The sequence below is a fragment of the Clarias gariepinus genome, chromosome 2, assembly GCF_024256425.1.
Source record: "Clarias gariepinus isolate MV-2021 ecotype Netherlands chromosome 2, CGAR_prim_01v2, whole genome shotgun sequence".
In the NCBI taxonomy this organism is placed as follows: domain Eukaryota; kingdom Metazoa; phylum Chordata; class Actinopteri; order Siluriformes; family Clariidae; genus Clarias; species Clarias gariepinus.
In genome coordinates, this window is record NC_071101.1 from 33,573,315 (window position 1) to 33,588,468 (window position 15,154).

The 15,154-nt window shown below is 37.2% G+C and overlaps 1 protein-coding gene across 1 annotated transcript; it reads left to right on the forward strand.

Annotated features, from left to right (window-relative positions):
- Nucleotides 1-876: 876 nt before the first annotated feature.
- On the forward strand, nucleotides 877-12,309 carry kifc1 (kinesin family member C1). Its single transcript, XM_053510680.1, has 16 exons — nucleotides 877-935; nucleotides 2,465-2,566; nucleotides 2,684-2,777; nucleotides 3,285-3,338; nucleotides 3,834-3,875; nucleotides 4,018-4,207; nucleotides 4,296-4,452; nucleotides 4,571-4,780; nucleotides 5,614-5,733; nucleotides 5,881-6,165; nucleotides 6,378-6,542; nucleotides 6,960-7,098; nucleotides 8,595-8,734; nucleotides 8,832-8,905; nucleotides 10,924-10,999; nucleotides 11,107-12,309. Exons 2-16 carry the CDS (start codon nucleotides 2,471-2,473, stop codon nucleotides 11,149-11,151), a joined length of 1,887 nt encoding a protein of 628 aa, XP_053366655.1. The 5' UTR covers nucleotides 877-935; nucleotides 2,465-2,470; the 3' UTR covers nucleotides 11,152-12,309.
- The last annotated feature ends 2,845 nt before the right edge of the window (nucleotides 12,310-15,154 follow it).

Consider the following 15,154-nt stretch of genomic DNA (forward strand, 5'->3'; position numbering starts at 1 on the left):
ATTATACCAAGGAGCGAGTTTCTTATCTCTAATAATTTTTCTTTTAACTGGAGCTACATTATCTAAGCTATAACAAAGTGTTGACTCTAGATATTCAGTCGCATGATCGAGTTCTGTGGAGTCAGATGGCAATTCAATTAAAGTTGATAATTGTGGGAGATTATCGATAAAGCTGGTATTATATAGTGTGGTATAAAGCTGGTATTATATAGTGTGGTATTTAATAGGAACGTACGTTTAAGGTGGTAGCGCAGTGCTGAGCGTACATTATTACTATGAGATACTTTAATCGAGACAAGACAGTGGTCTGATATAACTTTAGACTGTGGAATTGTAATTATGTTTCTTATACTTAATCCGAAGGATAATATTAAGTCCAAAGTGTGACCTACTTTATGAGTGGGTCCTACTACACACTGATTTACTCCTACTGAATCCAGTATACACATAAATGCTTTTCTCAGAGGGTCTTCTGGATTCTTAAAATGAATATTAAAATCTCCAGCAATTAGCGCTTTGTCTACGAAAACGACAAGGTGTGAGAGAGTCTGGCCCTGGATTTCTGTAAATGATGATTAGCGGAATCGTCTGAGCTGACTTTATGTTACCATAGAGAATTTTTATTTTTATGTCTTCAACAGGCAAGAATTAATAATGTTATGTAATGTTTATGATAAACGACCTAAGTGAATCATATAATGCTATTTGAGCTGAGTAATAAAATGTGGCAGCAGGAAGGGGAATAATAACTGGGGAATTCCTAATAATAATATTTTAGTAGTCCTGATTTGCTCTCCGGTCCAAGAGGGGGCGCTCATGCTATTATGTTGTTTGCCAACTGGAAATAAAACATCAAGAAGAAAGTTTGAATTCAAACGGGTTTGAAAACACTTCACGCGCGCAGTTCGGTGCTCCGCTCTCGGTTCGCGTCGCAGGTAATCCGTTTTATTCCGCTTGTACAATCTGTGTGTTATAAGAGTTAACCAGAAGAGTAAGAGGGAATGGAGGACAGGAGTGTGTATATAACATCTTCCTAAAATAGACGAGAAAATATATTGTGGTTCTGCGCTGCATTCTTTTTTTTTTAAACACTAACGGCTCTTGGTAGGATCTCGTTAAATATGCATTCCGGCATAAGGTTATATTTTACCTAAAATAATCACAATACATGTAATAAATGTATAATTATGTTCATTTGTTAGTATTAGGTCTGGCGCAGAGATTAGTCTGTTATGGTAAATTAATCACATTGTGCTAGATTGGTTCATGTTGTTAGATACTAAACTAGTTACACGTCCCCAGTGTAATGCATAAAGTTCAACAATTAAAGGTCGAAAGCTTCAAACATCAAGGAGTGAAGACAGAAAATGTGGCTTTGTTGTTTTTGAGGTCCATCAAACAGCCGTGTGGATATTTAGGCACTGAAGAATCCTGTGTGTTTAAAAATACTCAGACATCATGTGTTTTGTTTAGTTCTTCCTGTTCACGAAGCTTGTGATTGCACTACTTAGTTCTAGCCTCCATCTGGCTGAAGAGTTGTACAGATTAACTGAAAGATGGTTATATGACAATGGTATTCAGCTTCTGTAGCCATGGCCTGGGTCATCTCCAGACCTAAACCTGATAGAAAACTGTTGGACAATAGTGATGAAGGCAGTAGCATTCAAGAGACCGCCTTCTGTCCATAATCTTCAGGAAGTAATCAAACAGACATGGATTAAATGATTGACACAAAAGTATTGACGTCATTTTGACACTATGCCAGCCAGATCTAACAGGTTTTTAAGAATGAACGACTTTTATACAAAGTACAGACAGTAATGTAAAATAGCAAATTATCTTGATTGTCATTGTTTAAAAAATATTGAGATTGTCCTTAACACATTAAATTTCTCTTGTCTCTATACTTCTGGCCACCTTTATATAGACACCAATCAGCCATAATATTTAAGAAATTAAAGCATTAGGCTTAAATTTGCATAGGGATTGTCATGGATCAGGCATGTTTGCCTACTAAACCTTGTATGCATCATCCTGTGATGTGCTGAGTCCTCTGAATCCTTTCTGTCATAGTCAGCATTGACTTTTTTTTCAGCTATTTGTGTTACATTACTTTTTCTTTCTTTTCAGACAGGCTAGCCTTTGCTAGGTGTAGAAGGTGTAGAATAGGTTTGGGTGCCCATGACTTTACTGGTATATAATTCAATTTTAATGTTTTGGCTGATCAGTGCAAATCAGGTCAGCATCATAAAGCTGTCATGTGATTGTCCTGTTGGATAGGATGTGTATAAATGCAAAAGCATTCATCACAAGCAGTGAAAGATTTTCTCTTGAGTTTAGATATCTATAGTTTTTACAGTTTAAGAAATGTAGTAGTGTAGTTTCTGGCCTTGTAGGCTACCTGACTTCAAAAAGTCTGCTATCTTAAGTATCTATTAACTGTCCATTGTTGATCCTCTGGCAGAGTGCCATGTCCCGTTTACCGATCATATCGAAGAGGCCTCTCTCCAGCGTCAATGATGGAGAACACCAACAACCTGATGGAGAGCTTCAACAGCCAGCACGGGTGTGTAAAAATAAATACATAAATAAGTAAATAAAATTATTACTCAGACTGTTTATGTAATCAGCCCATTTATTAGTTTTTGTTATAACTTCTGACCTCATTTTATATTATATCCAGAAAAAGATACGCAAAGTCGAGACAGGTGTCCAAAGGTTCAAACCTGCTGCCAGCGTGGTTCCTCCTAAACACTCTGGGCCAGTCAGAGCAACCAGTAAGTGATGGAAATGTGCTATAATAATAATAATAATTATTATTATTATTATTATTATTATTATTATTATTATTATTATTGTTGGTGTTGTATAATATTCAATGTGTTGACACTTGCAGGAGATAATCTTTAAAATGATCACTTGAAGTACTTCTTAGGAGCATTTGTTTATTATTGGACTACTGTAGATAGTCTTCCTTAGTTAGTTAGTTTTAGTAAGTTTTTGTTAATTTATGTTGTAATTTATGTTAGGACTATCTGTCTTGTCTCTGCTAGCCAGCTAACTAGGCCTCTTAGTTAGCTAGTTTAGCTTCTCTGTTAATTTATGTTGTAAGTTTATGTTGCATGTAGCACCTTGGTCCTGGAGGAACGTTGTTTTGTTTCACTGTGTACTAACTGTATATGATTAAAGTGACAATAAAGCCTACATGAACGTTAACTACTGTCCTTACTTTATTTCTTTTTAAAGAGGTAGAGCATGATTTGTTGTGTTGATCTGTTTTATAGGTAAAGCTGTTCCTCCAGCAAGAGCAGTGACTGTAGCAGGAGCTCCTGCGAGAGGTAAGGATTTATTCTTGCACGTATGAGTTTTGAAGTGGGATCTGGCTAAGTAGAGTCATGGCAGTTGCCATATTCTGCTATTTATAAGCGCGTTTGACCTTATTTAATATATAACAATAATTCATAACAAGCAGGATTATTAAGGGTGAACTCCATGAAACGTGTTTTGATGTAATAAAACATGTTTTGATGTAATAAAAATTCAAGACTGCACAGCTCCAAAAATATTTCCCACTTGTTGTATTAATGAGTAATATATGATGTATATTAGTGTGGTAATAATCTGCAGTATGTCTGCTCATTTAGGAAGCACATGAATACTAATAAAGAGCACATCACTATCACCAGTGTTATTTCCTTCCTAAGTAAATAGCTATGGCTTTTAAAACACTGACTAAGTGTCCTGTGGTCATGGCTGTATAAAGTTAAAAAATGTGTAAATTACCAGATTACTTATTAATTAATTAATTAATTATTATTTAATTTTCTTTTTAGGGGATGCAAAAAAGCTACCTGTACATGCACCAGTTGCTAAAGGTAGGAAGATAAACTAATTTTCTTGTAACTTTGGTATTGTAACCCGTCTTGCCAAACCCTTCTGTCTCTGAGAGACTTAAAGGCCCAATGTTTGTTATTTCTGTGGCGTCTAAGTTCTTCGTTTAAACATGTGCCTGTGTAGGAGCATCCAAGAGACCTGGATGGGACTTAAAGGGCAAAGTTTCTGATCTGGAAAATAAAGTCCACAGTTACCAGAGCCGTCTGAAGTCTTACAACCAAGAAAACGAGGACCTCAAAGCCTCAAACGCAGAAATACAGAAAAACAAAACAGCAGCCCAAGAGGAGATCAAACAGTTAAAACATCGTATTGGGTAAACTGGAGCACAAACTATATTTGAATTGTAATACAGTGCTTTGGGTTGTATGATCAGCTTTTGTTTTTTACACATGTTTTTGTAGGACCCTTCAAGAGAAGCAAGTGACCCTGCAAGAGGAGCTGGAGAGCACCGTTAAAGAAAAGGATGAGATTAAGAAAGAAGTGAACAGAGTAAAGGAAGAAAATGTGGTTTTGATAAAGAGAGGCGATGACTTGAGTTCTCAACTCTGCAATATACAGGCATGTCTGCACAGATCTGTTCATAAGCTCAGCTTTGTGATTCATTCGAAACTTGTACATCTTACCTGCTGTAATGTTTTAATTTCACCACGTTTACCCTTTTCCATTTCTATTTCAGAGCCAATTGTCTATTCAGACTGCTGCTCTGGTGCAGTGTCAAGGAAATCTGCAGGTTTGTCAAGGAAATCTGCAGGTTTGTCAGGAGAATCTTCAGGTTTGTCAGGATCAGTTGAAACAGTCTGAGGAAATGGTGGCCAAGCTGAAAGATGAGGTCCATTATGGAGAGATGGAGCGCAGGAAGCTCCATAACACGATCCAGGAGCTCAAGGTGAGCTTAATTAGCTGGTATAGACGTAGAGTTTAGGGATATCCTGGAATACAATTGAAGGCATTGCAGAATATCATAATATTGACATTTTCTTTGATAGATAATTTGTTAACCTTTTCATTTTCTAGTCGTAGCTACTGGTAGTAAAAGCGTCTTTGTGGATGGCTGCAAGGTCATTGTTAATGTGGGTAAATGCTGTACCCCTGCTTGCTGGGTTAATTTGGAAATGGTCTGAGCGTCTTAACCTAAACGATTTGGGCTTTGTGTTAGGGGAGAGTAAGCTTTGTAGAAATACAAGAACACAGACGGGTCATGGGCGATTTGGAACGACTTGGAAGCATGACATAGAAGTTATTAAGGAGATAACATTATCTGAAGTGTTCTTGCTGAAAGTGTGTCTGATTTGACTGACTAGATTTGAATGTGGCTTTTGGCAGGTTGCTCTCCTTTCAGTACTGGGTAAATTAAATAAAACCCCCTTCCCAACTGTGGCACTTAGTAACCTATTAACCCAGTGTAAGGATCTGTCCAATGATGGAAACTTCAAAGCACATTTTTGGATAAGAGCATCTGCCAAATGCATATATGTAAATGAATTGTGGGAGTCCACATACTTTTGACAACATAATACAATGAATAGAACAATTTTTTTCTTGGTTTACTTTGTTTTAATGGAGGATTATAATATAAGCTTGCGTTAGTACTTACATAATTTTACTTTGTTGATGAGTTAATTGTGCATGAAGCATCTGGTTAAAGAATCCTTGGCAATCTGTAACTTGAGTGAATTTAAGTGGATACTCACACGTCCCCCCCCTTCTTCTGCCTTTTAGGGTAACATCAGAGTTTTCTGCAGGGTACGTCCGCTTTTGTCCGACAAGGATGTAACTGTCCCACATATTCAACTGCCTAATCAGGACAACAAGGCTATTATACTTGCAAAAACAGAAGAGGTAACACGTTAGCTCCTTTTTCACAACTACTGTTAATTAACCTATTAAAAAGTAAAAAGGGTATTCCAGGGCCAGGATTTGGGGTCCTGTGGTCTAGAGAAATATAGTGCGGCTGTGTGTTTTACTCTTTCGTTCTTGCTTCCTCAGTCGCATGTGGGTCGTACTGCGGAAACTCAAAAGAATTACATCTTCAGCTTTGATCGCGTTTTTGGGCCGCGCAGCTGCCAGAGCGAGGTATTTGAGGAGATCTCTCTCCTGGTGCAGTCAGCTCTGGATGGCTACAACGTCTGCTGTTTTGCATATGGACAGACCGGAAGTGGCAAGACTTTCACCATGGAAGGTGCTGATATGGACGACATGAGAGGAGTCATTCCACGAGCAGTGGAGCAGATTTTTAAGACTTCGAACTCGCTTCGTGAGCAAGGCTGGGAGGTAAATAGTTCAACTTTTTAGGATGAATTATTGCGGTGAATAATGTATCGAGTACCTAATCCTTGTTTTCTACTTCTGCGACTCCTTTCATCTCGATGTCTATATCAAAAATGTCCCCAAAATTGTGCCTGTGTAAAGAAATGCTCATGTAAGATGCTTTTGAAGTCAAAATGATATTTTTATTTTAAATTGTTCTATTTTTCCTTCCACAGTACACATTTACAGCCAGTTTTGTGGAAATTTATAATGAAACCCTCCGGGACTTGCTGTATATGGGTAATCCAAACAAGAGGCCAGACCACGAAATAAAAAAGAGCGCAAATAACACGATCACAGTTACCAATTTAAGATATCAGAAAGTCACCACTGAGGAAGAGGTATTTAATCAATATTTTTAAATGTATCTGTATTGTGGGAGTGGGTGGTTCTTATATTATATGGCAACTACATAGGTTGATTGCTATCCAAGACACATCTGACCTCCCTTAATTTGACGCGTACTTGTTTATTTGGAAATCGTGCCTAAACTACTTTTGGATTTGGAAGTGATAAATGCTCTTGCATCATCTTAATGATTAAAATCCGAACTTCCAGATGACAGTAAAATCAGGAGCAGTGTCGCCTTTTCTAGATTAAACAAGCTATTGTCTGTTAATTGTTCTAAAGAAAAATGTTTACTGTCTAACTTGGATATTATGTTGCCTAGCTCTTGTACATGACTATTTTAATTTAGGATTTTTTTTTTTTTTTTTGTGTTTAAACTAAACTTATTTATGTATTTATTTTTATTTTAGGTTTGCAAGTTAATCATCTTGGCAAACCAGAACAGGTCCACTGCCCGAACAAACATGAACGATCATTCATCTCGTTCCCATTCCATTTTCCAGCTTGACATTGAAGGAGAGAATCCTGGCAGAGGAACCAAGTGCAAATGTAAGTACTGTAAATATTGCAAAGCTGAATGGGGAAAAATATTTTTATTTATTTATTCTCCGTTCAGAAGGATTAATGAAATAATTTAAATGCTTTATTAAAAGTCATTTTACCCATATATAATAACCAAACTACAGTATATTGCATTACTTTATTTCTATTTTGAAAGTAATGTAACTGATTTCAAAGGCGTGTTGGGAATTGTGGTAAATGGACTACTACTCAACTTAATTTTGAAACGTTACAAAATTTTGAATCAACTCTTTTGTACAGTGTTATGAAACACTACTGTCAGAACTGAAACAGATTGGAAGAAAGGCATTTCATAAGTGGTGATGCAGAGCATAAAAGAAGTAGGACGTTAAACTATATGCATCACTCCACGGCACAGATGATCATAAATTACTCTAACTGTCAGTCACCAGCATGGGTCCTTGGTGTCGTCTTTTTTTTTACGGGGGGTCTTTACCTGAAAACAAGTCACAGAAGAACTTTCAGCAAGAAAGCACGTATGATAACTTTGTCATTTTAAACAACACTTGGTCCCATTAGTAAATGCCAAGTCGTTCTAAATTGCCTTTAATCTGTCTGTGGTGTCCTGTTTATACCTAACATGAGCAACAAAGCCGGATCCTCAGATTCTCAAATTAACAACCTAGAGCCTTATCTGCATGAGCTGCCCGTCCCCTAACCACTGTGCTTCCTTGAAAATTCTCATGAGCCTGGATAAAGAAGTAATACTTTAGAATTATATATGTGTATATACACTTACCTAAAGGATTAGGAACACCTGTTCAATTTCTCATTAATGCAATTATCTAATCAACCAATCACATGGCAGTTGCTTCAATGCATTTAGGGGTGTGATCCTGGTTAAGACAATCTCCTGTACTCCAAACTGAATGTCAGAATGGAAAAGAAAGGTGATTTTAGCAATTATGAGCGTGGCATGGTTGTTGGTGCCAGACGCGCCGGTCTGAGTATTTCCCTGCTCAGTTACTGGGATTTTCACGCACGACCATTTCTAGGGTTTACAAAGAACGGTGTGAAAAGGGAAAAACATCCAGTATGCGGCAGTCCTGTGGGCGAAAATGCAATGTGACTTTGACTGAATTAACCACTCGTTACAACCGAGGTGTGCAGCAAAGCATTTGTGAAGCCACAACACGCACAACCTTGAGGCAGATGGGCTACAACAGCAGAAGACCCCACCGGGTACCACTTATCTATACAAATAGGAAAAAGAGGCTACAATTTGCACGAGCTCATCAAAATTTGACAGTTGAAGTCTGGAAAAATGTTGTCTGGTCTGATGAGTCTTGATTTCTGAGACATTTAAATGGTTAATGGTTAAATTATGCTATTACCAGTCACACACAGATACCTCGCAACTATACAACTGTCCTCCTCCAGTCCCCCCCAAGTACCTTTACCATTACTAATATTTTCACCATTGTTTTTTTATTTTTTTTATTTTCATTCTGTTATTTTTCCAGCTTCACTTTGTTTGGTGGACTTGGCTGGTAGTGAGCGGATCCAGAAAAGCCAGTCTCAAGGAGAAAGGTTTAAGGAAATGACTTCCATTAACTCTTCGCTCACCAATTTGGGACTTGTCATCACTGCTTTAGCCAACAAGGTATGTAAGAAAAAAACTAGTATACTTTGTATGAATTTTGTAAATCTATCAGTTGTTGTAGTATATGGTTGACTTTTCCATCCACTGTTGTGTTTAGGAGAACTTTGTTCCATATCGCAACTCCAAGCTTACGTACCTTCTTCAGTCGTGTCTGGGTGGCAACAGCAAAACGTAAGTTGGGTATACTTTTAAACTTTTAATTCGTTTAAACTTCCCATCTTAAATGGGAAGTTTAAAAGTATTGTGTCGATGGATGAGTTTACTGTTAATGGCTAAGATTTTATATTTCTGATTTAAATGTGTCGTAATGGTTAGCACTGTGACCACACACCTCTAGCGTCAACGGTTTGATTCCCACCTTGGATCTATGTGATAACAGTAATAACAATAATAATCTATTGACAAAATCAGTCAAATGTTTTTGTACTTTACATTAAATCAAAATGAGCTGTTGCATGTACTGTACATGTTTTTAAACACTACAATATTGAGTTCCCTGGAGGTCAGCATTTCAGACATGCATACAGTCCGATCATGGCTCTGGTGTACTAAGAGAACTTTCTTGTTTCTTTAGAATGTTTTTTCCTCACTGTGCATCTTTATTCCTGCAATACTGTAATCTTGGGTAATACTCTGGCTTAGTGTATCAATGAATCTTGCAAACAGTACTGGGCTCATTGGACAGCCATGTTCCTCTTTCTAGGCTCGTTAGTGCTGTTTATCACTGTATGATCCATCACATGTAGTGGCCTGCAGATATTAATTTATATCTGTATTCCTGGAATGAAAGCTGTTTAATTTTGGGGAGGATTACTTGAATTCTTTTTGCCAAGATAGGGGTAAAGATTTTGTAACCCTGGATCAAAATCAGATGGTAATTTCCATATTCAATTTTCTTTTCCATCCTCTTCTGTGCAAGGCGCATATAATTACAGTTAAACCTTGGATTGCAAATACCTTGGTCTGCAAGTGTTTTGCAAAATGGGCAAATTTTTTAAAACACATTTTAACTTCATAAACAAGCAAGATTTTACAAAATACGAGTAATATGTATACGCTTTGTCTCCTGAGCGTCATATAATCACAACTGACCCAATGGTTGTTCAACCTTTCATGCTGTAAGTAATTGTCAGTCTCAGTGTGCATGCGCCACTTATATAGTCAACATCCGTGTGCACGGGTATTGTTTACTACAGCATTTTGACCACGTCTGCAAGTAAAGCATTTAAAAAAATTTGGTGTATGAATGTAGTGACCGTTCTTCAGTAGCTGTATTCCAACAACGGCCCCCATGAAGAAAAAGGTTAATAAGGTTGTAGCAGTGCGGGAAATGAATCTGTTTAATGACAATGCAACATTAATGTTCTATGAAATTCACAAAAGGAGGCAAAAGCAAGTAGTGGTAGGGAGGTTCCTTGTTAAAGCCACAGAAAAAGAAAAAGATTCCAGGTTGCTGACAGAGACGCTCGGTCATAGAGCAGTGCTAGAGTCCTAGCTCCCCCATTAGTTGTTTTATTCTCTCAGGTATTTTCTTATCTCTTGAGTATTAATGTTTTGATGTATTACGGTTGAATGAAAACTAACATCAAAATTGCTCCTGTGAAAACGAAATACTTTGGGTCTGAAATTAACATAAAAAAATTGCCTTATATGAATTTCATTATGATTATTACTATTTAATGTATCGCATCTTTCATAAATTCTCTTATCTCATTTCAAGATTAAATCCAGGTTAGTCTCATGACTGGCCTCCTCATCTGTATCAGAATGTGTATAATTCTCCATATGACTAATAAATCGGCTTTCCCTTCTTAGTCAGATGATGTTCTTGGCTGCCCGATAGCCCTGATTTCCTTAAGCAGTTAAATTTATGATTATTAATCCTTTAAAAAAAAACAATAGGGATGTTAATAAAGGTAAACTAGCTTTACCATCTACTGTATGTGGTCTGTTCCAGGATTGAAATTGAACATTAGGTGCAAATTAAGAATGTTTAATATGTAATCAGAAAGATATGTAATAAGTAAGTAAGGATAATACTTAAGGCTCTGAAGCTGACGTTGCAATAATTCAGGAAATAAGAGTCATTGCAATATTATCTGTACAGGTATCCTGTTTGTTTACCTGTGATAGATATAGGCTACATCCAAGTTTATTGATTTGTAATTAGGTTTGTTCTTTATGTTTAGTTTGATGTTTGTCAACATTTCACCTGAAGAGGACAGTTTCGGTGAATCACTAAATTCCCTGCGTTTCGCCAGCAAGGTTAGTATTTCTCTTCCCATAGCTTATGTAATGTTATTGTGATAAAAAATACTTAATTATTTCATTTTTTAAATTTACAGTTATTGACTCTTTGTGTACTGTTGCAGGTGAATGACTGTGTTATTGGAACTGCCACAGCCAACAGGAAGTAACCTTTTATCTTCCTTCTGATTACCTGAAGGCACCAATACACGTGTCCAGCTATCTTTTGGTCAAAGTGGCAATTTCTTTTCTTTTTTTTTACTTTGCATATATCTGCCTAACATTTTTATAATTCAGCAAGAAAATGTTTTTAATCCTTTTTTTAATTACAGGCACATGTATGTTACTATTTTAATAAAATGTGCAAATGTTGCGGTATTCCTACAGTATATTGTAAATGTGGAATAAAAAAAGAGAGCTTAAGGTTTGCGGTTGCAGAATACTCGTAATATCTCTATGAGCTTGTTGGCTTAAAACGTTTAGAAACCTCTGCCATACAGAATCTTGAGTCATTTATTTACATGTTTGCAGAGGCAGGACTAAAAGTTGCACGATTTCATTGCAGGCACCATTCACACACACTCATGTAGGTGTTCACATCTGGGGGCCGATTAAACAAATCCTCTAGTAGCAGGTTTCTGGAAGGCGTAAATAAACCCAAGACCGGCCTCTGTTCATGCTATAAAATGGGGTGCAATTTAAAGCATAAGTGAACATGTCTGGTGCTATTATTTATCAGATACCACCATGTATGAGCCACTATAGTAGTTCCAACAGTACTGAAGCATTTTATTTATAGCATTATGTGCTCTAAAAAGCTTGTTGCTTTCCTGTTGTTTTAATGACCAAAATCATCTTGGCTTTAGTATAATTATTCTTTTTATTACCCCTCCTTCCGGTGGTACATCATGGCTTTATTTTTTATAATCAGCGGTGCAGGTCTATTCAAGCAGTTCAGATGGTATTTATAAGCAAGACAAATAGGAGACATAACAAGGACAGTACCATTTTAGCATAGTTAAATGGCCAATATGCTGACAGAACTGATGCATGGATGAGTTGAGGGTCACAGGGCATTTATGTCAGTATCTGTTATGCCAAAAGAAAAAGGTTTAACTGCATGACTCCATATTTTTACGTACAGGTTAGAGCTGTACTACACTGCCTGCCCTATGGAATGTTGCAACTTTATCTGATTTAGTTTGTGTTCAGCTTTAATTGTGTTATGTAAGTTATGTCCTTACAGCTAATGTCCCAATCCTGAGAGCTCTTGTCCCAGGTGGAAATAATCTTGCTTTTACTATTAAACATAGTTATGATTTCTATGATTTTTTTTTGTGTCTCCTATCATGAATGTTTGTCGAAGTTTCTTCTTCAAAGTTAATGATCCATCCAGGTTTTAATAATGTGTTTGAGATTTCTGAATTCAATTCCTGTAATTCCACTGTTTCTTCACTGTGTGATGCAGTCCAATAATTTGTCACATCTGTGTCCATGTGTGATACGTCTAAAAACATTCATGCAGTCATTGTTGTAACCATTTGCCCTACCAGGATTTTTTGGGGGAAGGTAGGTGGAAACTTAAGAAACTATGTAGGCACAGGAGCAACGGTTGAGCTTCCCCTTATACATGTGATGCAGTTTAAATCTTTATTAAATTAATGCATTGTCACATTAGTAATTATCACTGTCCACGTTAATATAGTAGTTACAACAGTACTATAATTTTAAGTGAAGTACTGTAGTATAGCCAATATTTGTTTGTATTTTGTGTAGCTTTTGTATCATTGGTAAGATGGACGTTCTTTCCAAACCTATTAAATTTTTATTAAAAGAAAATGCTGAAATGTTTAGGGTGCTTGGTTTTCACTAAGCCCAGGCCTGCTTGTAACAATTATCTATAAATTAAGAAATAAAAGGTATAATGTTTTAATGTCCATAAATTTAGGTAATAAATTGTGTGCAGTGCTGGACGCATAGTGGCCCAAAAGCACTTAAAAACTGAAATAATAGGTCAATATTTATTCTTCTAGAATAGATCAACCCAAAACGAACATGCAAGCTCATTGTAATTTTAGATCGTTTAAAAAGAAGCAGTTTTTTAAAGGAGGTAAACCTTCCTCTGTTCTCCCAACTTTGAAATCCTAAGGAGTACAAATACAGTATTAGGGACAACAAGGTCACATCATTGATGCACATACAGTTGTGTTCAAAATAATAGCAGTGTGTTGAAATAAGTGAGTAAAGCTCCATGTCCATATAATAACTTTTAATTTAAATCACACAAATGCATTGGACACCCTGCACATTCTATTCTGAATCACAACATGAAGAAAAATGTGCTAAATGGATTATTAGTTTAATATAAGTGAAGAAAAACTAATATTAGTCTGTTCAAAAAAATAGCAGTGTCATCACTCATCTTTACAAAGTGATAAATTTACCGTTTAAACAAAAAGGCTTGAAGTTCAATCTTTCTTGTGCATCTCTGAACTAATATTTAGTTGTATAACCATGCTTTCTGAGAACTGCTTCACATCCCAACTTCTGGCACCTTTAAACAGGTATTCCAGCCCAAGAAACAGCATTTTTAATGCCACAAGTTTTCTACTGGATTAGGGTCTGGGGATTGGGCTGGCCACACTATAACGTTAATCTTGTTGGTCTGGAACCAAGATGCTGCTCACTTACTGGTGTGTTTGGGGTCGTTGTCTTGTTAAAGGGGTCATCCAGTCCCATTTTTCAGTAAATGTTAATATGATTCTTTAGGGTCCTAATGAAAAATTTGTAATATACTTTAATTGAAAATTCTCAATGGTTGTGTAAAAAAACACTACTTTTAACTGGTAAAAACTAGCTCTGTTCTCAGCAACCTGTTTCAGTACCTGCTCCTTTAAATGCTTATGATCTCTGCTGAGCCCGCCACCCAGTTTTGTGGGGCGTGTCTTCACAACACACGTGGGGTATAGCCACGGGAGTGTAGTCCAGTGCGGCCAATGCTTTGTGGGTAATGCAGTCCAAACTGGAAAACGCTGGAATATAGAGCCTGAGCCTGTTTTCTTAAGTAGTTTTTGGTTTGATTTAAGAATGGAACCCAACTGGAAGTTTGTAATATCGCCTGACAATGCATAAATTAAAAGAATGGACATGCATCGACTCGATTTGTCTTTCTCATCACTGCATGGGCATGAATTAACGGGCTGTTACGCTCCCGCGAGCAACAACAACAAAAGCGGAGAAGCTTACTGAGGGATATACAAACACGATGTGTTTACTGATATGACTTCTTAATCTTCGACAGACATCGTTATAAACCATCTAGCGTTACAAAGGAAAGCATAATATAGTTTTCCGACTACGTACACAGTTTGCAACTAGACAATAACCTTAATGCATCGTTTATTATAAACGGGCGATTAGGGATTATATAGAGACGGATGTACACAGAGAAGAAGCCATAACCATGTTCTATGAGAGTATAAGTTAACTTACACTCCGCATTCATCGTGATTATTAAAAAAGGCGATCTGCAAAGAGTCATAGAAAAATAAATTACTCACTGAGCCTGGTGAAGATGAAGCAGGAACACGAAGCGTTAGTACAGATCCATTTTTTGGGAGCTGCTTCCTAGCAAAACCTGCTTTATATTGACCCGTGTTTATAAAGCAGTCTGGTGAAAAATGATTAGCACACACATGAACACATTTGGGTAGATCAGCGGGGACGTTAGCTTTAAGAACAAAATTCAGCCACTGCGTCCTCAGCAGCTCAGATGTCGGTAGTGAACAACGACTGCTGTGTTCGCTATGACACCCAACAACTGTAGACCACACTCGCTTAGGCGACATTTTGCTCCAGCGGCGAAAAAACAATGGCCGACAGCTTCTTCTCACTCGGGGCGGGTTTTTGCTAAAACACCAGTGTCAATCAACTAGTGTAGGAGCGGCCTCTGTTGGTGTGGCGTCACATCGACAGGCATTTGAGATTGGCCTGATTTTAGAAGGGGCATGTTGTTGTAATAAATGAAAATAAAACCACTGGGCGGCTCTTTATCATCGTAGAGTGGTTGTGTACACACTCTCCTAACACACATTTCAGTCCAAACAGCTTGAAAAAGTGCATGTAGGACCGTATGACCCCTTTAAAACACCCATTTCAAGGGCATTTCCTCTT